This window comes from Heterocephalus glaber, unplaced genomic scaffold (genome assembly GCF_053883595.1).
Source record: "Heterocephalus glaber isolate CG9 unplaced genomic scaffold, H.glaber_assembly_v1.0 deba00001538, whole genome shotgun sequence".
In the NCBI taxonomy this organism is placed as follows: Eukaryota; Metazoa; Chordata; class Mammalia; order Rodentia; family Bathyergidae; genus Heterocephalus; species Heterocephalus glaber.
In genome coordinates, this window is record NW_028258333.1 from 23,332,792 (window position 1) to 23,355,665 (window position 22,874).

Sequence of the window (22,874 nt, forward strand, 5' to 3'; positions counted from 1 at the left end):
TATTACGCCTCATATCCTAAGCAGGTTTCTGCTTTTATATCCTACTACTTTCAAAATGAGCCTTCTTGAGGTCACCAGTGACTCCTTTCAAGTCCAGTGGTCTGATCTCAGTAGCAAATTGGTGACTCCTTTGATCTTGAAGATTCATTAGTTGGCTTCTCTAGGATACCATATTGTATTAGAATTGTAGTCGCAATACTGTGCTAATAAGCACACTAGATAAATTTCAAATTTTTCAATTATTTTTTCCCTTAGAGAAAATATCCTAGTATATCAGTTTACTAGAGCCACCATGACAAATTGCCACAAATTTGATGGTATACGACAGCAGTATATACTTTTTCATTATATGGCTTTCTTGTCATGTCTGTGTCTCTCCTTATACCTTATGTGTCATTACACTTAGGGCCTGTCCCATATCCAGGTGATCTCATCTGGATGTCCTCTATTACATTTGCAAAGACCTTTCCATATTAGGTCACATTCATAGATTCACATTAGATTTACTTGGGAGAAGGGGCATACTTCAACTTACTATACCCAGAAATTTTATAGAGTACTGTTGTCAAAGTTATTAGATTTTTTTTTTTTCTGTGTGACTAAGGTTATTACACTTAGGTTCGTTTGTTGCAACTTGTGTTCAGTGTTAAGGCGTACTTTTTATTCACTGCTCAACAAATTGACTTTTAAGTTTTTATGAAGTACATGGCTCAAAGGTCAAAATTAAGAAGATACACTGAGAAGTCTAACTACCATCCATTCCTACCTTCCTTGTGAATAATCATTTATTTCATTGCTTCCAAATTTATCTTCCCCAATTTTTGTGATTAACTACGTGTCCTTTTTTTTTTTTTTTTGGTACCAGGGATCGAACTCAGGACATTGCGCTTGTGAGGCAGGTGGCAGAACTACTGAGCTAAATCCCCAGCCCACATGTATTCTTAATTCTCCTTCATTAGAGAAAATGTTCTACTCTGTATAGATTTTTAGACATCTTGCTTTTTTCACTTAATATATCCTGGAAATTCTTCAGTTAGAGGGCTTTTTCATTCTTTTTAACTGTTGCATAATATTCCACTATATAGATGTACCAGTTTATTCAATCATTTTCTTATGCTTAGTCATTACATTGTTTATAATGTTTTTCCTTTACAAATAATGTTGTAATGAATAACCTGTGCACATGTCCTTACATATTTGTGGAGGGTAAATTTCTGGAGGTGGGATTGCTGGGTAAAAAGGTAAATACAAATATATTTTATATAAAATGTATTTGACTCCATTTTGCTTTCTAACCAGCAGTGTATGAGAGTGATTGTTTTTCCAGTCTCAACCACAGAGTGTGTCTTTTAAGATTTCTCACTTATCAGATTGGCCAAAATTCAGACACTCACATCTCAGTGTAGTTTTAACTCATATAATATGTCTCATATTGAGGGAAGTTGAGCATCTCTTTATATGTAAGAGCAATTTTAGTACCTTTTAAAAATCTTAGTGATAAATTTATTTTGGGTCCTGGGTCTATTTCGTACTAATTATTATATTTCGGGCAGTTTATTGGCCTGTAGGGGGTTTTTTTTGGTACCGGGGATCAAACTCGGGACCTTGCGCTTGCGAGGCAGGCGCCAGAACCACTGAGCTAAATCCCTGGCGGTGGGGGCAGTTTATTTAAATTTGTTTCATTTTGTTTTGTTTTAAAGAGAATAATGAGACTCAACGTGTTTTTACAACTAACACTGTGTATGGCACATAGTAGATAAAAATTCCTCTGTGTACCTCTGAATTTAGACCTTATATTTCCTTTAATTAGGCAGCTGGATAAATTTGTTCATATGTAACCTTTTCTGTAAAGGAGAATTTGCAGTATATTGAACCATAAGAGCATTATAAAATATTCCCCAGTGTAAGATGTTTTGTCAACCTTTTGGCTTTCAGATTCTGACATTTCAATGTATAGCATTTATCTGTAGTTAGTAGCCTTGGGTTTGGGTCATAATCCACTTATTTGTTCATGTATTAGAGCAGAATCAAACTTTTTTTTTGGTACCGGGGATCGAACTTGGGACCTTGTACTTGTGCAGCAGTGCCAGAACCACTGAGCTAAATCTCTGGCCCGAACAGACTTATTTTGAAGAAGAATCTAATCTGTCTGAGGGATCTGTCTAGAAGTGGAACATATTTTGGATAATCTGAAGCATCATAACATTATGTTCTCATTTTTCCTGTCATTGGTTGATAAAGTATAACTCTGCTGGTAGTAATTCACCTGTGTACTCTTAGCCATCTAAATTTTTCAAAAGCCTCAGTGTGAGAAAATGTATTAAGCACTGACTGGGTGGTATTCTGTTCATTCCTGAGTATTCTAAATTGTACTCTTCAATGAATTATGCCATTAGAGATCTACATGCATGCATTGCATTATTTGGGCCCTTTGTAGCTTCATGTTTAATGAATTGTGGTTTTAGAATGTGACTTTTAAAAATGAAAAGAAAACTCCCCCAAAACAAGTCTTTGGATATTTTTTAGGGTTGCTGTCAAGGACTTTCTGCATTATATCATTCAGAGTCGTCTTTATGAGGACTTAGTGGTGAAATTTCTCTCAGCTTACAGCATCTTGGCAAAGGAATACTGTATGTACCTCTGAACAACCACTGCTTCTCTTTTTTTACAGACAGGGTATTTTCTTTGGCTTACTAGAAAACCTGAGCTTCATTTGAGGGCCAACTCCTAAAGAGTTTTGGAGAAAAAATGTCCTTTTCTGTGTGGAATTTTAATTTCATTTCTTTGCTCAGATATATTCTTTGCCTGGAATATATTTCCTACTTACTGTGCTTCTTTCTACATCTTCCACAGCATTGCTATAGCACATGTTGTAATACCAGGTCTGTTTATATTATTCTTGAACATACAATCCTTCTGTGGCTCCGTATACCTTTCAGTTGTCTTTGGACTCTTTAGCATATTGTTCCGCCTTTCTCAGTTTTTAAGAGAAGTTTAGCAAAATTGATCATACAGTATTTCCCTATTCATTTGAATATTGTTACATCTATAGCAATATACTCTTCTGAAATTGGTAGTTTGCATTTTCTCTTGTTTTGATTAGTCTTGTTATGCTTATAAATTTTATTAAACTTTTAAGAGTGAATTTTTTTGGTACTTTTATTATGTTTTTTTTATTTCAGCTCTAATTTTTTATTTCCTTCCTTCTACTTAACATTGAGAAAATAAAACGTGTATAAGTAAGGAGACATGTATACCAAATGTTCATAACAGCTTTGTCACAGAGCCTCGAGCTGGAAACAATTTAAATGTCCATCAGCAGGAGACTGGATATACAAATATTGGTACTTCACACAAAGGGATACTGCTAAGCAATAAAAAGGGTGGGAGTACTGACACTGACATGAAAGAAGCCAAAATCAAGAAAAGCACATATGTATAATTCCATTTATAGTAAGTTGTAGAACATACAAAGCTGATCAAAAATGAAGAGAAAAAACATAGAACATTGGGTTGTAATTTTGACTACAAAGGAGCACGTGGAAGCTTTCTGTTGTAATGAAAATGTTCTGCTTCATGATAAATGCTTATCAAAACTGTAAAGATTTCTCAGTAGATAGATCTGTGTATAAAATCAACCTTCAAAAAACTAAAGGAAATAGTGATAATAACTGTACAATGATTGAAGAAATGGGTAGAGATATAGCTAAAACTAAAATAATAGCATGTTGATGATTGTTGAAGATGGGTGATAGGTACCTGATATCCCTTATACTCATCTGCATACATTTGAGGTTTTCCCACAATGAAAAGTGTTTATAAATTGAGAAAACTTTGTTTGTAAAATACTGTATCTTCTGGTGAGGTTTTTTTTCCCTTCAGACTTACCTACTGCTAAACCATGTTTCCCATGAGCTATAATTCTGCAGTTGGTTTCAAAAGTTCACAGAAGAATTCAAGAGAACCAACTCCACACAAGGAATGTAATCATTATGTACTGCAAACATGTACTAAATTTTTTTAAAAAGAATTCAGGAGAACCATATACAGTATAGTCACTAAATGATCCTAATGAATGTAAAAAATGATACTGTGATAGCTTTTCAGGGAAGATGAAATTCTAAAAAGTCAATCCAAACCCATAATAAACATCTCCTTCCTAAACCCCTGAAGTTACAAAGTATATAGTTCAGTTTATAGGGGAAGAAGAGAGAAATGGAGAAAAGTGATTTCTGACTCATTACTTCAGAAATTTTTAAAATAATTTCTACTGGACTTCTTCACTTTGCCATTTTATAGACTCATATATAAATTAAGCATGACATAAATTCAGAGGATTTTTTTTAAATAAGTTAATATGCCCATGAAGTAGTCATAACATACAGGTTTTGATGGCACCAAATACATATTCTGTCTGAACATAAAATGATTAAAAACATTAGTTCTTTAAAATCTGTCATCAATATTATTTCATTAGGAAAAATAAGTTTTTAAATTTTAAGTGAGGTTTCAGATTTACCTAATGATCATAGTTACACAAAAGTAAACTTTCTGTGAAACAAAAACTATAACAGCAATACATCCTGAGACAGAAAGCTAGTGGAAATAATTAAATGATTTTGTGTGTTATAGCATAATCTCCAAGGTAATAATTCCAAACAACAAGAAGCACCCGAACAGGGCCGGGGATTTAGCTCAGTGGTTTCACCACCTGCTGCGCAAGTGCAGGGACCCAAGTTTGATCTCCAGTACCAAAAAAAAAAAAAAGGCACCCAAACAAACTCTTTAAACCTTAAGCTTTCAAAGTAGCACTTTTGCTTTTTTTTTTTTTAATAATTATTCTTTTTTTTTAATAATTCTTGATATAGAAAGTCTTGGAATATTAGCTAGTGATTTCCTATTTTCAGAATATGTGATAGGTAGTTGATTTTTAAAATATGTAGAAGAAGTGATTGAGGAAAAACTATCTCACATTACAAGTGACTTTTTGAAAGAATTATTTTTAAATTTTATTTTATCCCATTCCTCCCCCTCCCCTTATGCCTCCTGCCCTCCCTATGTACAAAACCTTTGACAAGTGATTTTTATTGCTGTTTAAGAAACTATGTAAAATTAGGAGCAATGAAAAGAGTGATGTAGAAAGATAGGTTTCTTAGTATTTTTAGCACAGTTAACTGTTTATACATAAATACAGAAGTAAACACAACTTGAAAAGGAAATAAAATTTTCACTTTCTGTTAGGATAAGGAATTGCCTGGACTTGAAGAAGTAGATACCTGATAATATATTAATGAAATTTATTAATGCTTTCCCATTTTTCTTTTTGCTTATCTCATTTCCTGATTTCTAAAAACGTAAATACATATTCACCGTCAAGCACTTACTACCTACCAGCTAGAATAGATCCAGATAGTGATTTTTTGAGTATTTAACAGTGGTAAACAAAACAGACATGATTAATATCCACATGGAGCTTAAGAGTCCAGGAGTAATTGTCTCGGATTTAACTCAGTGGTTCTGCCACCTGCCCCGCAAGTGGAAGGAGCCAAGTTCAATCCCCGGTACCAAAAAAAAAAAAAAAAGTCCAGAAGAAATGATACATGGAATAATCACCATGCAGCATAATTACATATTGTGATAAATTCCATAACAACAATGGATGATACTTATATAGTTCTTAATATATACCTGGAGTGGTTCTAAGGAATTTTCATTCATTTCATTGTTATTTTATGTAATAGGTAGTACTTTTGTCTCCTGAATTTAAGGTAATAGTAACTGAGGCACATTCAGGTAAAGGTAACTTGCCTATGGTATGATTCTAGATTCCTAGCTCTTAGCATTCCAGAGTCCTAGTTCTTTTATTAAATGAAAAGAACTAGAAACTCTGGGAAATAAAAGGAGATAACTAAGTTATCCTTTCCTTGGGGAAAAGGTACTTCAGTAAAGAAATCTCATGAGTTAAGAGCTTCATAAGCAAATGGGATGAGGAAATGGGAATAGGGAGATATTTATTAGCATGTTCAACTTCCTGAAGGACAGAGCTCAATACAAAGGAATTAGGTGGCTGGCACATAGTGATGGATTGATACAAAATTAGGAGGAAAGGTACAAGTTAGATCATATCTGGCCTGATAAGCTATATCAGGGTGCTTTCAGTTTGATTTATCTTGATTCATGCCATTATTTAAAAATAAAAGCATTATCTGGCTGTTTACATACATAATTTAGTTGAGCATGACACCTACAGTTGCTCTGTTTTGAACCTTTTCCTCTTTTCACATAAAGTGTATGCAGTCCTTAAAAATATTAACTTGAGTTGCAACTATATACAATTAGACACAGCTATAAGGTTCTAGAAAAACAGTATTTTTTTCACGTAGTTTGAAAACAATTACTTCAGAATAAATTTTAAAAGATAAATCTAAATGCCACATAAAAATGCAGCTGTGAAAAAAAATGCAGCTGTGCACTCTAGGGTATTCATGAAATGTAAACTTAGTGTTCTTCAAAAAAGTCAGCATGTGAGTATTTGTGGTACCTTTATTTGTAATAGCCAAAGACTAGAAGCAACCAAATATCCTTCATTGCATGAGTGCTTAAGCAAACTGTGGTAGATCCATATAGAATGCCACTCTCAGCAGTACAAAGGGATAATTTATTACTACATATAATAACTTGGAGACCACAAGGAAATTATTCTGAGTGCGAAAATGCCACTTTCAAAAGGCTGTGTAGCTGTGTGATTCAATTTTTGTAGCATTCTTGAAATAACATCATAGAAATGGAGACCCGATTAGTGGTTGACAGGGCTTAAAGATATGAAGTACAACTCTATGGCCAGCACAGGGAGTGGTTATTACAGTGATGGAATAATTCTGTATGTTGAAGGAGGTGATAGTTACATGTAGCTACATGTACAGTGAAACTGTATGGAATCCCCCACCCCAAACAGTGCCATACCCGGCTGGTTAAATCCGATGAAGTTCTTTGATTGTACCAATATTGATACTCTTAGAAACTGTAGTACAGTTATTCAAAATGTTATTATTGGAGGAGGCTGGAGGAAGGGTATACTTGATCTCTCTACATTTTTTAACTTACTGTAAGTACTATTCAAAATGCAGAAATTTTTAAAGTATTCATTATTTTTCAAAATGCTATAGAAGTAGGAATAAGTGGGAATTTCCTTAACCTGATAAAAAGCAAATACAAAATTCTGTATGAAACTTAATGGTGAAAAACAAAATGATTTTCCTCTAAGGTCAGGAACAGAAAATGTATATCAGCACTGCCCACTTCTGTTTTAACATTGTGAAGATTCTAGCCAGTGTAGTAAAGCAGTAAAAAATACAGTAAAAGCATCCAAAGTGGAAAGAAATGAAACTGTAAAGTGGCTTAGCAATACAAGAATAAAACTGCCTTTATTTTCAGAAACCATGGTCTTCTATGAAGAAAATCTCATGCATGCCCAAGATAATAAGTGAACTAATAAGTGAGGTGAGTTTTCAGTCCACAAGATTAATATATGATATTCAATTACGTTTCTACATACTGGCATGAAATTTTGAAAATCAAGTTTTCTTCAGTTAATAGCATCAAAATATGAAATACTAATTGAAAATAATGTAGACTTAAAACTAGAGAAAATAACTGGGAGAAATTAAAATGTAAATAAATATAAAGATACACATTATAGGTAAGAAGACTGACTCAGTGTTGTTAAAATGTCACTTCTACCCAAATTGATATATAGATTTCACATTGTACCTATCACAATCCTAGAAATTTTTAAAGAAATCCTCAAGATGATTCCAAAATCCATATGTAACTACAAAACCTAGATCTGCAACAGTTTTGAGGGGGGAAAAAAGGGAAAAGAACAGTATGGACTAACAATACCTCATTTCAAGACTCATTACAAAGTGATAGTAATCAAGACAAGGTGGTATTTGTTACCAAGATGGGAAAAGACATTGATTGAACAGAGTAAAAGGCCAAGAAATAGACCTAATCACATATGAAACTAATGGTTTACAACAGTTCAAAATCTATTTAATGTAGAAAGAATAGTATTTTCAGCAAACAGTGATAGAAGAATTGGATATCCATATCTGAAAAAAAATGAAGCTAATACTACATACAAAATTTAAGTTCAGTTACATTATACATCTCCTGGAAATATAAAATTATAGGAGAAATTTTTTGTGAACTTGGATTAGACAATTTTCTCAGTTACAGCCCCAAAAAGTACAATTTACAGAAGAACAAATGGTAAAAATGTGACTGCAAGATTAAAAATCAATCTGCTCTTCAAAGTTAATGTTAAGAGGGCCGGGGATTTAGCTCAGTGGTTTCACTGCCTGCTGTGCAAGCACAAGGACCCGAGTTCAATCCCTCGTACCCCCCCCCCAAAAAGTTAATGTTAAGAGAATAGAAAGCCAAGCAGAAGACTAGGAGGAAATATTTATAAATATTTTATATCTAAAGTATATAAATAGTCAATAGTAAGATTGTCAACCTCTGTTCTAGATTTGCACTTACTGAACATCAAAGTCGGAATTGCTGATTAGGTAGTTAAACCCATGAATGTAACATACAGTGAGAGATCACTTAACAGATAGGAATTTGAGAATCCACATAGATGTGCTGTTTTAAAATCTTGAAACTAAATGAGATCAATAAGGGAATGAGGAGGGCCAGGGATTTAGCTCAGTGGTTCCGGTGTCTGCCACACAAGCACAAGGTCCGGAGTTCGATCTCCGGTACCAAAAAAAAAGGGAATGAGGACAGAAAGATGACAAGGAATCAGAAGAAACTTTAGGAGTGGTGTAGGGATTAGGATGTAGATTATACATAAGTGGTCCATTGGGTGTGTGGCAACTGAACCCCAGGCCTTTACCCTGAGCTACTGAGCTCCGTCCCCAGCGCCTTTTTCTTTTCTTTTTCTTTTTAAATTTTGAGACAGGGTCTCACTAAATTGCCCACACTGGGCTTGAGCTTGCAGTCCTCCTGCATATTATACATATGTTCTATGTATATTCTTTCTCAGGTGCTATTTCATTTCAGGTACCTTAATGAGCTCTCCTGTTTAATTGGAAGATTTTCCTAATGTATCTGAACCATAATCCTACTTGTTCTTACACTAAGTTGTCTTGAAGAATGAATTGTTCATAGGGACTCTATCAAAGTAGCCAAAGTATCTTAAAAAGATTGTTAGGGTAGCCAAATTCCAGATGGCTAAGACTATTTACATATTTTAATATTAATGTAGAAGACTTGATCCCCTCAAGTGTTTCTTACATTTTATATGCATCCAAGAAAGTTTCCTGTGTGTGCATTTAAACTAAAGATAACATACTTCAAGATCTCTTGCTTTCTAATTATGGTGAATAATCAATTTAAATAAATCTGGCCAACTTCTAATATACTGATTTTTTTTTAAGTCTGAATTTTTAATTTTCCCACTTCAGTCACAATAGTTGAAAGTGTGCCCTCTTGTGGACTATTCAGTAATTGTCACATAAAAGCATTTTATCTTAAGATTTCAGGTGACTGTGTACTATTAAACATGTCTTGCTCCAAAGTTGAGACCTATATCTTACAGTTCTTTAAAAACTGAACTTCATCTAGAAAGAAATGAAGTAGTCATTTGATTTTGCATTTTACTTGCTAATGTGTAGGAAACTTATATAGTTTCAACCTTTTAGGATCATGGAGACCAGCTATTTCTTTTGCAGTATAAAAGAAGGTGAGAAATAATATTTATTTTGTTGTATATGGGGTGAACTAGAAACTCAGATCATAGTAGCATATGGGCATTTCCTCCATGGCCTCTCTAAAAAACATTTTAGATAATCAAATTCCAGAGTTCAAGACTATTTTTTCCTGATACAGTTTTTACTTTTGCATGTTTTTTGGTATGATTAGACTTAATATAGTTACTGAGACCTAACTATACAATCAGTTGGATCTATTTAAAGAGATGGGAAGTTTTGTTAAAGTCAGCTCATATAAAATGCTGTGAAAGTAATGATAACAAGGAAGAAAACTGATTACAGCAATATATAAGCAAAATTTTACTAATTGTTTTATTTCTCAGCAAACATACATATCGTATAAATTGCTTTTGAAAAACCCTAAATATCAAACTGATTCACTTACTGGTAACTTTTCTCTGTATAGTAGTACTTGGTAATATAAATATATTGTTCATATATGCATTACATTATATATTATGATACAGCTACATCAGTGAGACCCACATATACATGTACATTATTTGTATCCAGCATGATAGCTGCAGGGGGCTCACAGTTCTAAAAATGAAAGAAGTGTCCCAAGAGAACTTTAGAGCTTTGTTTTATTTTGCATCTTTCTTAATTAATGGAGGTGATTTGGAATTTTATAAAAGCAGTAATGTTTTAAAGAATGTGAGAATTTTCACAGTGTAGTTGATTGGGAACTGTTTGTTTTTTGAGCTAAGATTTAAAGAAGATCCTTTTCAGGAGTGTTTTAAACAGAATGTGAAAAAATCTGTTCTGGAATAATAGGCAGGGAAAGGGAATCTGAAGGTAAGTAGTAGCTTGACTAAAGTGAAAAGATTCTGCTGAAAGTATGCCACTCTCTAGGGCAGTGATGGTGAACCTTTTAGAACATTCAATGACACAAACAGTTTGCTGTGGCACATATGCCTTAGGTTCATCACCACTCCCCTAGGGAGTAACCATGACCTATATAAAATAGTAAGTATTACAACACAGATTTATTTATCTACTTAAACTCAGTAGCTTTTAAGGATTTATATAACACGTATTTCCCAAAAGGATTTGAGGTAGTTTTTAATAGTAAATGCAGTATAAACAGGGATGATAAAAGTAGTTTTTTAAGTCTCCCCATAGATACCAAAAAAACTAACATTAGCAAAGAAAAAGTGTTAATTAGCTAAATATCCTACATGTATGAAATTTGGTTTATTCAAAATACTGTAACCACTCAAGATACCCATATAGTATAAAAAATACTGAACTAGAAATCCAGACATGTGTATTCTAGTCTCAGCTAAGTCATTTACTAGTTTGAGACCTTTAACAGGCATGTATCTTCTGTAAAGAGCTTTTACTATTTTCTATACATTTTACTCGTTAGTCTTTCCATCATAACAGTGTGGGTATATCTTGGTTTTATGTTCTTCAGACATGCCTGAGAATCTAACATGTAGTTAAGAAATACCTGAGTTCAAATCTCAGCTATGGTATATACTATCGAGCCACAAAGTATTTACTGTGAGTCTCGAATTTTGCAGTGAAATAATTTTTATCACCTTCCGACACTGATATAAGGAAATGTGTGTATAAATATCTGACACATAAATGCTAAAAAAATTTTGTATAGTGTTACCTGCTTATCGCATCTATCATTACTGTTTATTTCTTACCTAAAATGTTTGAGATCAGAATTGTTTTAGATTCCAGGTTTTTTTAAATTTTGGAATATTTGCATTGACATAGTGAAATATTAAGGAGATAAGACCAAGTCTAAACACAAAATTCATTTATTCTTCATATGTACCTTGTACTATATGTATACGGTGTGGAGGTACTTTTATACAGTATTTTTAGTGTGCCTGTGTTTGAACTGTGAATTGTCGCATGAAATCAAGTATAAAATTTTCCACTTCTGGTGTCATGTTAGTGCTCAAATAGATTCAATTCATGGAGCATTTGAAGTTTCAGATTTTCAGGGTCAGGATGCTCAACCAGCTGTATTACCTGTTAATCAGCTTTCTGTAGATCACTTCCATACCTATGACTTTAGTTCTGACCAATTCCTGAATTTCCAGTTTCCTACTTTAAAAAAACTTCTTCCACTTCTAATGTTACATTGGCATTTACATATTAATTTCAAAATTGGACCATCATTTCATGTCAGTACATTATTCTCAACAACTTTCTGCTTCCATTGTGTCTCATTGCCACTCCACCTTCGTCACTATATATTAGTCTTAACTGAAAACTTAAATTTGCTTTTATCAAGGATACAGGGAGAAAATCAACATTAACTTTCTTGTGGGCTTCTTTCTGGCTTTGGTCAAAGTGTTTATAAATATGGCCTGCATATTTTATTCTTTAGTATCTGGCACAATGCCTTCATATAGAAGATGCTTAATGTAAGTTTCATAGATAATTATTTAAGTAACCCTCTAAAATCTATGTAGAGATAACAGCAACTGTTGTTTTCCATTTTTATCATAGTTTATATCATTTTCTTGGTTTTTTCAGACAGGATCTCATTTGTAGTTCAGGCTGGTCTTGAACTCACTACATAGCCCAGGCTGACTTCAAACTCACGGCTATGCTCCTGCCACAGCTTCCGCAAGTGCTGGGATTACAGGTGTGTGCCACCACACCCGGCAGTTTATATCATTTTCTGAATCATAAATATTCTAATAGTAAAAAAGTCCAAGCAATACAGATACAAGTACTACAAAATGGAATTTCCAAAGAAGTGCAGGGTGCATTCTGCTCTTAATCATTGTTAGAGACTTAATAATATATTTTAAAGACTTTTTTGTGTTGTCCAGACTGTCATTTGTATAAAAATATATTTTTCACAAAAATGGACTTGTACTAGTCCATTATATTTTCAGTTAGCAATGTATTTTTGATACCTTTTCAAAAATTTTAAGAATCTTTACCATTGTTTCTATTTTCAATAAATTTGATGCAGAATTTGTGGACAGATTAAAATACGCAGAAGTCTTGATAAAATTGGTTCAGGTTTTAAGGATTCTCTTTTCTCCCTCTGAAGTATTTACCCTTTTCACAGCATTCTTATAGCCAAACTCAAATTTTGAAAGACAGAGACTATTTCTGTCTTGTTAACTATAGTACCTTGTTTACCTAGCATAGCGTCTGTGACTATAAACAATTACTGAGTGCGTCATTATAAAGGAGTAAATATAAAAACTTGGTGTATTGTATTGTGTACCATTCATACAAGGGGTACCTGTATGAGTTTGGATAAACTATTGACCTAACCTAGCATGGCATTTTTAAGCTATGAAACATCTTACATAATAAAAGAAAAATTATTTGGTTATGCTAAAGAAAAGATAAAGCAGATTTTTCTGGAGAACAAAATGATGTAGAGTTTAAAGGAATTTTGACTGTTAAGTTACTAAGATTGACTATTTGTCAGATCTAAGATTTTTATAGGAAAAGTTACCAAATTGATTCTTTATATTTAGCTGATCCTTGGTATATTCAAAGGAAATAAGGAATTTGTGCTTGGTAAGTAAGATTTATTTATTAAACAGTTATTGTTCCTCTTTTTTTTTTTTTTTTTTGGTGGTGGTGGTGGTACTGGTTATTCAACCCAGGGCCTTATCACAAATGCTAGTCAAGTACTCTTCCGCTGTGCTACATCCTGCAGCTCATTGTGCCAATTTTGGTGAGAAAAATGTTGAAGTTATCTCAAAAGTATCAAGATATTTATCTACCCTTTATATTCTTCTATCAAAAGCTGATGTTTTTCAAAATTTGTTTTTGTTTAATGTTGTGTATTATATACCAGAAAGAATGCAAGAGTACTTGAGGGCCATAGAAATGTAAATTGTGTTGGGGCGGGGGATTTAGCTCAGTTGTTTCGCCACCTGCTGCGCAAACACAAGGACCCAAGGCAAGCGCAAGGACGAGTTCGATCCCTGGTGCCACAAAAAAAAAGAAATGTAAATTATTTACTAAATAGGGTTATAAAGTAGACCAATCACATTACTATTTAGTCATGTGATACTATGAAACATTTATTAAAACTTGACATTGCAGTAATATTTAAGACAGATGTGCACATATGAAAGATTTCTGAGATTTCTGCATGACAAAGGCAAGATGCAGAAAAGTACAGTATACAATATACAGCAGCTCACATTTGTTGAATACTTACTATATGCCCAGCACAGTTCCAAGTGCTTTACATATTATTAACCATTTCACATTTACAATAAAATTAGAAATAGTAACAGTTCCCTGTCTCATTTCAGAATCATGGAACCTAGTTATATAGTAAGTGGAGGAGCTTAGGTTCAAAGCCATATATCTTGATTTGTTTCTTCATTGGCTAAATATTGTGACTGTATTGATTATATAACATGTTTGGTACATAGTAATCTTTTATAGAAATAACATTTAATATACCATAATAATAATAAACTAATAATATTATTATGCCTCTTAGTTATATAAAATGTCCTTGTGCCAGATAATCTGGGTTTTGCTGTATGATCTTGTTATAGCTTGTATCTAGATGTCTAGAAACCTCATGTGGGTCTTCTCAGAGGTGCCTGGATATAGCATGTATGATAATGAGATTGATTCACAATGTGATGCTAGGATTAAGGATGTGAAAATATAAGAGACAGAGGGATACTGGTTAGTTTATCTCTTGTTGCTTTGCTGCTTCGCTGCTTTGCTGCTTCGCTGCTTTGCTGCCTTCTGCCTGCCGTGAACTGTTTGTCCTCTGCCATGCCACTCTGCCTTGGATCCAGCCAACTATGAATTGAAACCTCTACAAACTGTGAGCCAAAATAAACTTTTTTCCTCCTTTAATTTTGAGTGTTGGGTATTTTGTCTCAGCATGGAGAAAAAGTACGACAGACTCTTAAGCAAATTTCTTGTCCTCTCCATAGATCAGATTTTTCATCAAATAAAACTGGATTAGTACTTGAGTGCTGTACGAAGATTAAATGAAAGCACATTAAAGTATTTGTAATTGTTTTGTTTACACAGTAGGTGCTTAATAAACATTAGCCATTGCTCCTACCTGTTTTTCACTACTAAAATGCAGCATAATGGTGTGATAGTGTCTATGACATACATTTTTGATTGGCTATTTAGAATATATTTCTGAAAGTGAAATTGAGACAGGATTATACATATATGTGAGGCTTTGCTATAGGATGCAGAGTGGTCCTCCAGAAGTTTATCTGCTCTCAGGTATTTTATTCAACATAGTTTGAGTGTTAGTATTATAACTTATTTTATTTGTACTTTTATTTGTACTTTATTTTTTTCATTTCTTTTGTTTGTATGAAGAAATCATTAATTTTGAAGTCAAATCAAGTGAACGCTAAGCTAGGGTGTTTAAAAAAGCTTGGCAAGGGCCGGGGATTTAGCTCAGTGGTTCCGGCACCTGCCTCGCAAGGGCAAGGTCCCGAGTTTGATCCCCAGTACCAAAAAACAAAACAAAAATAAAATATTAGGGGGCCAGGGATTTAGCTCAGTGGTTCCGCCACCTGCCTCGCAAGTGCAAGGACCCCAGTTTGATCCCAGGTACCAAAAAAAAAAAAAAAGAAAAGCTTGGCAAGTGCTTAGAAGTTCCTTTCAGACTCATTATAATGTGCTAAATTGAGACTTTATTATAGTATCTTCTCCTAACTAAATATTTTTTTAAACAAATATCAGGCCACTCTTAAAATTAGTTTTAAAATGATTTTTTTACTCAGTATTTTTTTATTTAGTTAATATTAAAATAGGATTTTTGTACTTTTTGTTGACAGTATTTGTTTTTGCTACCTTATCATTTAAGTAAATGTAGATGGGTACACCTAAAACTGTAACTATGATTTGTAAGACTGTGGTGAAACATGTACTGCAATGTCAAAAATAATTTATAGGGCCGGGGATTTAGCTCAGTGGTTTTGCTGCCTGCTACGCAAGTGCAAAGACCTGAGTTCGATCTCCGGTACCAAAAAATAATAATAATTATTATTATTATTATTATTATTATTTATAATATTTTTCAGAAATAGGGATTAATTCACCTTTTCCCTAATTGTCTTGTGTTTCTCCTCTATTCTTTTAAATCTGTTTTCAGTACCAGCAACAATAACAAATATCTGGATCACTTGACTGTCAAGTAGTATGTTGGATTATTTACATGCATTAGTTTATTTCATTCTCGTCAACACTTATGAGCAGGCTCTTTTTCTCAGTCTTCTGTTTCTTGAAATCAGCACCTCTCAAACTGCTTTGCCTGGTAACCCACAATTCAAGACACATTGTACCTAGACTCATAAGGCAATGTGTAATGCACCCCTATGTTTCTTTTCCCTCCATTTCTCTCAATGTTGACCTCAACATACTACATTTAGTTTATAATCTACTGATCAGTAACCTTCAAAGTTTGTAAAATACCACCTTAAAGTGACAGTTCATGAGCACTCATTAAAATATTCTTTAGCATTTGTTAACGATTTCATTCTGGATACACTTCCCAGAGATAATTTCATACAGTACACTTTTATAGAGTCAGACCAAACATTAACTATTCCAGAGCCAGAAACGCTATATCATTACTTAGTGATATATGTATATATTTTTTAGAGTTCTGGGAATGCTGTTTCTTAGTAGACTCTGTCACTTTCCAACATAAGGTGGCAACATTTCCACAGATTATTCATTCATTAAAATCCGTAACTAAAATTGTTAAGTCTACGTCTACCAAATCCCTCTGGTGCTCTTCAAACTCTTAGTGAAATTAGTGTAGTTGAACATTGAGGTATAAATATGTTTGTCAGTAATCATTTACTCCGAAGTATATAGGTAAAAGACTTTAAACCAAGTATATATTGTTGCTTCCCTCCGGAGCTTTTCCCTCCTCTTTAGAGTTGTCATCAGAGTACAGTATTCATTGCCTTGTCATATCACTAAGAAAAGCAATTGTAGTTGGATTTATTAATCTTCTACTGTATTTCATATGTGGTAACTAATTACATAGGTCATTTTCAGGCTGAAAATTCTAGCCTGGAATTGGATGTTATTCGTCTGGGATTTAGGGAAACCGAATAAAGTTAGGTAGCCCACCTTCTAGTACATTACTGTTTATATCTGAGTTAAATAATTAAATGAAATCACTTGCTGCTGAATCTGCTTGAATATGGCAATTTACATGTATAATAATGGACTGTACATAAGTAAAAAGATGTTTATGATCTGTCATTTGCATTCAGTGATTTTCCATTAATAAGTGTAAGATGGAATTTTCTAATTAGCATAAAGTTGTGAAAAATTCATTGAGTTTTGGTGAACTTTCAAGAAATTGTAAGTTTCAGCCTATTTTTAAAAGTGTTTGATGTAGGGCTGGGGATTTAGCTCAGTGGCACTATGCTTGCCTGGCAAGCTCAAGGTCCAGTATTTGGTCCCCAGTACCAAAAAAAAAAGTGTTTGATGTAAGTACTAACTATTCCTATTAGATTAAATGGAACCAAGGACCTCATACTACTGAGCTATATCCCCAGTCCTGGATTAAATTTCTTCAGCTGTAAGGAATCAGATGTATAATTTCAAAGAGCAAAGTCCACAGAGTAGCAGCAAAAGGATAAATAGGGGATAGCCAGTAGTAATTCTTTCTCCCATGCCATTTCCTTTTAGTGGGCTTCTATTAGCAAATTTTGTCAGTCATACACCAAAGGCAAGTAATATGGGTTTTTGTTTTACTTAGCTTGGTTTTAGTTAAGAATATGTGTGTAAAGGCCTTTAAACTAAAAAGAAAAAGATACAAGTAATCTCCCCAAAAAAGACAAAAACAAAATTAACACTTAACAAAAAAGATAGGATAGTTATTACTTGTAGAAAGAACAGTGGTACTATCCTTCTGGATTGTGGTTCTATAGGTGTTAATTTTATAACTCTGTTAAATTATACATATGTATTTTACGTCCCTTTGTCGTTATATCATATTTATAATATTTGAGAAGAAAGGAAATTTTTAATGTTAACTTCCTGTATATATATACTTTAAAACTTTGCAAAGTTGCATTAAGATGCATGAGCAAGGGAAGTTACTAGTGTGTTGTTTGACTGTTTTTGGGTTTATAATTCAAAAAATTAAGAGGTTCTCTTAAGAAGTAAAAGACTAGCAAATACAATATCAAGAGGAGAAATGTTTAAACTGGAAACCGTAATTCAGTTTTCTATCTTAACTCTGTCTTAGTTGATACAGACAATACTATTTGATGATTAGTTTATAAAATATTTAATAAAAGCATATAATTGATTGTGTGCCTTATTAAAATATTTATCTACTTATGAAAACTTGTATAAGTATTGTTAAAGATAAGTATTCCACAAGCCATATGTTGAAACTAAGATGAGAAAATTTTGGGGACACTGAGCAGAAGACAAGATATTCAACAGTTTTATAGGGTGTCTTTGCATACATAGAGCAGTGATTCACACCATAATAAATATTAAATATTTAAATAAGTTCTTTGAACAGGAACATTTAAAAATATACCTTTTATATGATTGCATATTGATTGTGATTAATTTTTATAAGCATCTTGCAGTCATAGCTGGAAAGATAAGGTAAGGATATGCACATTGAATAATCATGCAAGAGTAAAATAAGAAAAAGTTTGAAGATGTCACAGAGGAATACACTGTATAACCATTTCCTAAAAGAATATTGGGCACTAAATGTCATAAATGCAGAGTAGATTAAGATGGCTTTGGAGTGAATTTGAAGTTTCATAAAGTTAGTACTTGCCCTGGGTCTTGAAGAATTACAGAATTTGAATAGGGATGGGCTTCCTAGGTAAGAAGAATTTCTCAACAAAATATATGGTTAGAGAATGTGGCTTAAGTAGGACAGTGGTAAGAAACATAGCTAACGGGCACATTGAAGCCAGTTAATGAAGTTAAATTTTAGTCTGTTTATAATGTGGAAAGTATTGGGCTCCTCAAGATTGATTGAGTACCCCTCTCTAATAATACATCCTATTAGCTAGGAAATAGACGTGGAATCAGAATGCTTGAGGTATAATCAGGCCTCACTAGTTTCTTTAAACATTCTGTAAGTAAATTTTCATATCAATAAAATGCAGAAGATAATATCTACCTTAGTCTGGGTAGTTTTGAGACCTAAATCACTTAATGTATACAAAGCATTTTACTGTGCTTTATATATGGTAAGTGGTATACAGCTAATGATTGTTACTGTTGAACTAACAAAAGCAGAAATTTTATTTGTTTGTTTTGAGGCAGGGTCTCCCTTTGTAGCACCATGTAGCCCAGGCTGGCCTTGAACTCACAGTGATCCTCCTGCCTCAGCCTCTCAAGTGCTGGGATTACAGGCAAAAGCAGAAATTTTTATAATGGTTAAGCATTTCTTTGATAGTAATATGTTTGAGATATTTCTACAAATAATTGTCTGTTCTTTGTGTGTTTCAGTGTTTGGGAAATGGGAAGTAATGACAGCTGGCACCTGAACTAAATACTTTTATAGGCAACACCATTCCAGAACTTCAGAATGAATGGGGATATGCCCCATGTCCCCATAACTACTCTTGCGGGGATTGCTAGTCTCACAGACCGTAAGTTTGGTTAATTTATCTAATTTAAGTTCTAATGTTTGTTAGCATTGATTTTTTTTTTTAAAAAACTCACCAAAATTATCTTTAATATCACAATTAACAAAAAAAATTTTGTGTTAGTTTTTATTGACAAATGTAGTACATTTAATTTATTATGTACATGTAGAAAATGAAATGTCAACTAATTATAAATATACCTTAATTTCTTTTTCTTGCTTTGGGCCCATTAAGAAATGGTAGCATGTGTTGATAAAAGATCTTATATAATAAAGGGATAAATACAAAAGTAAAGATCAGAGAAGATGACTCAAAGCTTTAAGAAAAACCAAAGCTAACTAGGCATGGTGGCACATGTCTATAATCTCAGCACCTGGGAGGGTAGGCAGAAGGATTGACAGTTTGAGGCTACCACTGAACTGTGTTCCTAGCCTTTTTATTTTTATTATTATTGGGTTTTGTTTTGTTTTGTTTTGTTTTTTGAGACAGGGTCTCACTATGTAGCCCAGGCTAGCCTCAAATTCGAGGTAGTCCTCCCTCCGCCTCCCAAGTGCTGGGATTACAGGTTTGCACCACCAACCCCAGCTCTATGTATGTATGTATGTATGTATGTATGTATGTATGTTTTGAGACAAGATCTTGCTAAATTGTTCTGGGCTGGCCTTGAACTTTCAGTCCTCCTCCTGCCTCAGCCTCCTGAGTAGCTAGGATTATAGGCATGGGCTACCATGGCCAGCTCCTACTACCTAATTTTTTAAGGACATTTATTTTGGATGTCACATTGAGTAATCTGTTGGAGTTTGTCATAGATCTCAGCAGCCAGTTTTACAGTGAATACTTAAGAAATTTTAAGAACATTGTCAACATTTTGAAATTTATTTAAAGTTACACAATTTTGGTAGGAGTCATTATTGTGGTAGTTGCGCTTATCCTTGGGTGATGGTGCCAAATCTACCCACAATGTTAGTCTCTGTGCCATCTTACTTGAATCAAAAGAGGGAAAATAGATGTGAGAAGGAAAAGTAGAATGTGAGAAAATGGCTTAATTTTATAGCATTAAGCAAGATACAGAGCTTCATAGTGAAGAAGCTATGAGAAAGTAACTTCAAGAAATGTTTTAATCTGTATTCAGTATCTTCCAAATACTACTATTTCTGGGTTTTGTTTTTATAAATTTCTGGTTGATTTTAGTAAAATAAAATTAGGTAACAGTTTTGAATTTGGGAAACTAGCATAACTAGTTTAAAAGGTTTGAATTAATAAAGTATTTGGTTGAGTTAGCATAATTCAGGTAAGAAAAGTTTTTGAAACTGACTTTAGTAGAAGTCAGGCATAAACTTTTAATATATAAGGCTACAAGATTAGAAACACTATTAGGAATTTATTTTTGCCTTTTCTCTTTATAACTTCTCATGTACCTCATATTTTATGTTTGTCTTTCCCCAATAAGGCCTATATCATATGTAATAATGGGAGGGGTTAATGAAAAATCTGTTATTACCTACTGGGCCTGAGCAGCATAATTATAATGTAGAGTAGATTAGAAATTAAGCCAGAGAGGCCCAGGGATTTAGCTCAGTGGTCCCACGCCTGCCTTGCAAATGCAAGGTCCTGAGTTCGATCCCCGGTACCAAAAAAAAAGAAATTAAGCCAGAAATAAAGATATCTGACATTTTGATTTGTTTTCTTAACCTATAGTTTAGACAAATAAATACACTTCCATTAGGAGAAGAGATACTATAGCTGAATTTAAACTTCTTTAAAACATTGATGTTCTTTTATTTACTATTAGAATAAAGGAGAAAACTATGTAAGAATTTATATTAGACCAAAATTCCTGTAGATGCTCTTTTTCTTCCAATATGCTATGAATGTTTTCCTGCTAATGTGAGCTGTTTATCTTTGTATATCTTAATACTTTAAAAAATGTATTACAAGTCTGTCTGATGAAGAACCAGGTTTCTTTACTTGGATTATCTAAGAGGACTACTGATTCTAATAAATCTTGCAAGCTAGAATAAAGGCAATTAATCACTACTTTGAAAGTTACTTAGTTTTAACCTTACCTTTCTGGCAAGTAATTTGTTAATTTAATAAAATTTCTAAAATGAAAAAAACAAGCATAAATATGAAGGAGCTGAATATCACTCTTAGGAGTATAATCTATAACGGTTCAAGTGATGTTTTGAGAGTTTTCTGGGGTTATTTGGGGGAGAACAGAGCAGTGTCTTTTAATAGTTTGTCACATTGATATTTACAACTTATTTTTAATCCCAAAATACATTTAAACACTAAAGAGACTTCTTACACTCACCCAATTTCTAATAATCTGATTTTATTCCACATAGTCCTGAACCAGCTGCCTCTTCCATCCCCTTTACCTGCTACAACTACAAAGAGCCTTCTCTTTAATGCACGAATAGCAGAAGAGGTGAATTGCCTTTTGGCCTGTAGGGATGACAATTTGGTTTCACAGCTTGTCCATAGCCTCAACCAGGTATCAACAGATCACATGTAAGTATAATCAGTTTTACATCTAAAATAAAGTTAAAAGTTTCGGTGTTACTAAGAGATCAGTATTCCTTGTTTTAGTCATTATTTCAAAAAATTTTAAATACCTAGCTTATTTTTTAAAATACATCAATGCCAAGTGAGACCATAACCCTTACTGTGACAAGGTATTAATGAGATTTAAATGGGTCATAGTGACTTTGTGACAACAGTTTCTTTAAGTGTGGTTTTTTAGTACAGAAGTAATACACACCATATTTTAACAAAAAAGTATTAAAAAGTAAAATTTCTCTTGTACCCTTATATCTTACTATACAGTGATACTCATATGACCATCCATTCTTTATTAATTTTTTATTTAAAGATTTATTCCTTAGGACAATGAAAATATAGCACATAATACAAAGGTTTCTTATTAGATGCAGTGCGTATTTTGGAGCCATTTTTAAAGTTGATGACTCTTAAAAGTAAAATAATAAATGTGAATTTTCTGATAGAGAAACAAAACTGATTGAATCAGAAAGAATATAAAGCTAATACATCACTAGACAGTCTACAACATCTAAATATTATATCACTTTTTATGCGTATACAGAGCTCCTTTAAGATTAATTCTAGAAATTTTTTGCATCTCATCGTTGGATACCATCTTTATGGATTTTTATTGTTGAATTCAGTGAGTGTAGAGTGTTGACATTTAGGATATAAAATTTAAAATATTGTTTATATTTAATTTTATCACCTTATATAGCTGTGAATTTAATTTGTTACTTTAAATTTTATTGAAAATTGCTACTATATTTAGTCACTTGTTTGCTCCCGTATACACTATGAATTTGAGAAAACAATATATAAAAATTTATATAATCACTCTTTCTTTTCTTAAATAGTATGGTAATAGTATGCCACTTGGAGGACATTGCCCAGAAAGTCAGACTCATTCATATTCAAATGTAAGGGAGAAAAAACAAATTCCAACTCTCAACATCAACTT

At 33.1% G+C, this 22,874-nt stretch overlaps 1 protein-coding gene across 5 annotated transcripts in view; it reads left to right on the forward strand.

Annotated features, from left to right (window-relative positions):
• Positions 1 to 22,874, forward strand: part of Nipbl (NIPBL cohesin loading factor) — a 177,440-nt gene that overhangs the window by 58,051 nt on the left and 96,515 nt on the right. For 3 of the 5 annotated variants that reach the window (XM_004848607.4, XM_004848605.4, XM_087189302.1), the window contains exons 2-3: positions 19,230 to 19,372; positions 21,718 to 21,883. In XM_004848607.4, coding sequence (XP_004848664.1) covers positions 19,309 to 19,372; positions 21,718 to 21,883 — 230 coding nt within the window. In that variant the 5' untranslated portion in view covers positions 19,230 to 19,308. Of the gene's footprint in view, positions 1 to 7,434; positions 7,501 to 9,493; positions 12,394 to 19,229; positions 19,373 to 21,717; positions 21,884 to 22,874 lie in introns of those variants that run through there. The other 2 variants (XM_004848606.4, XM_021261492.2) reach the window with 2 other exon arrangements.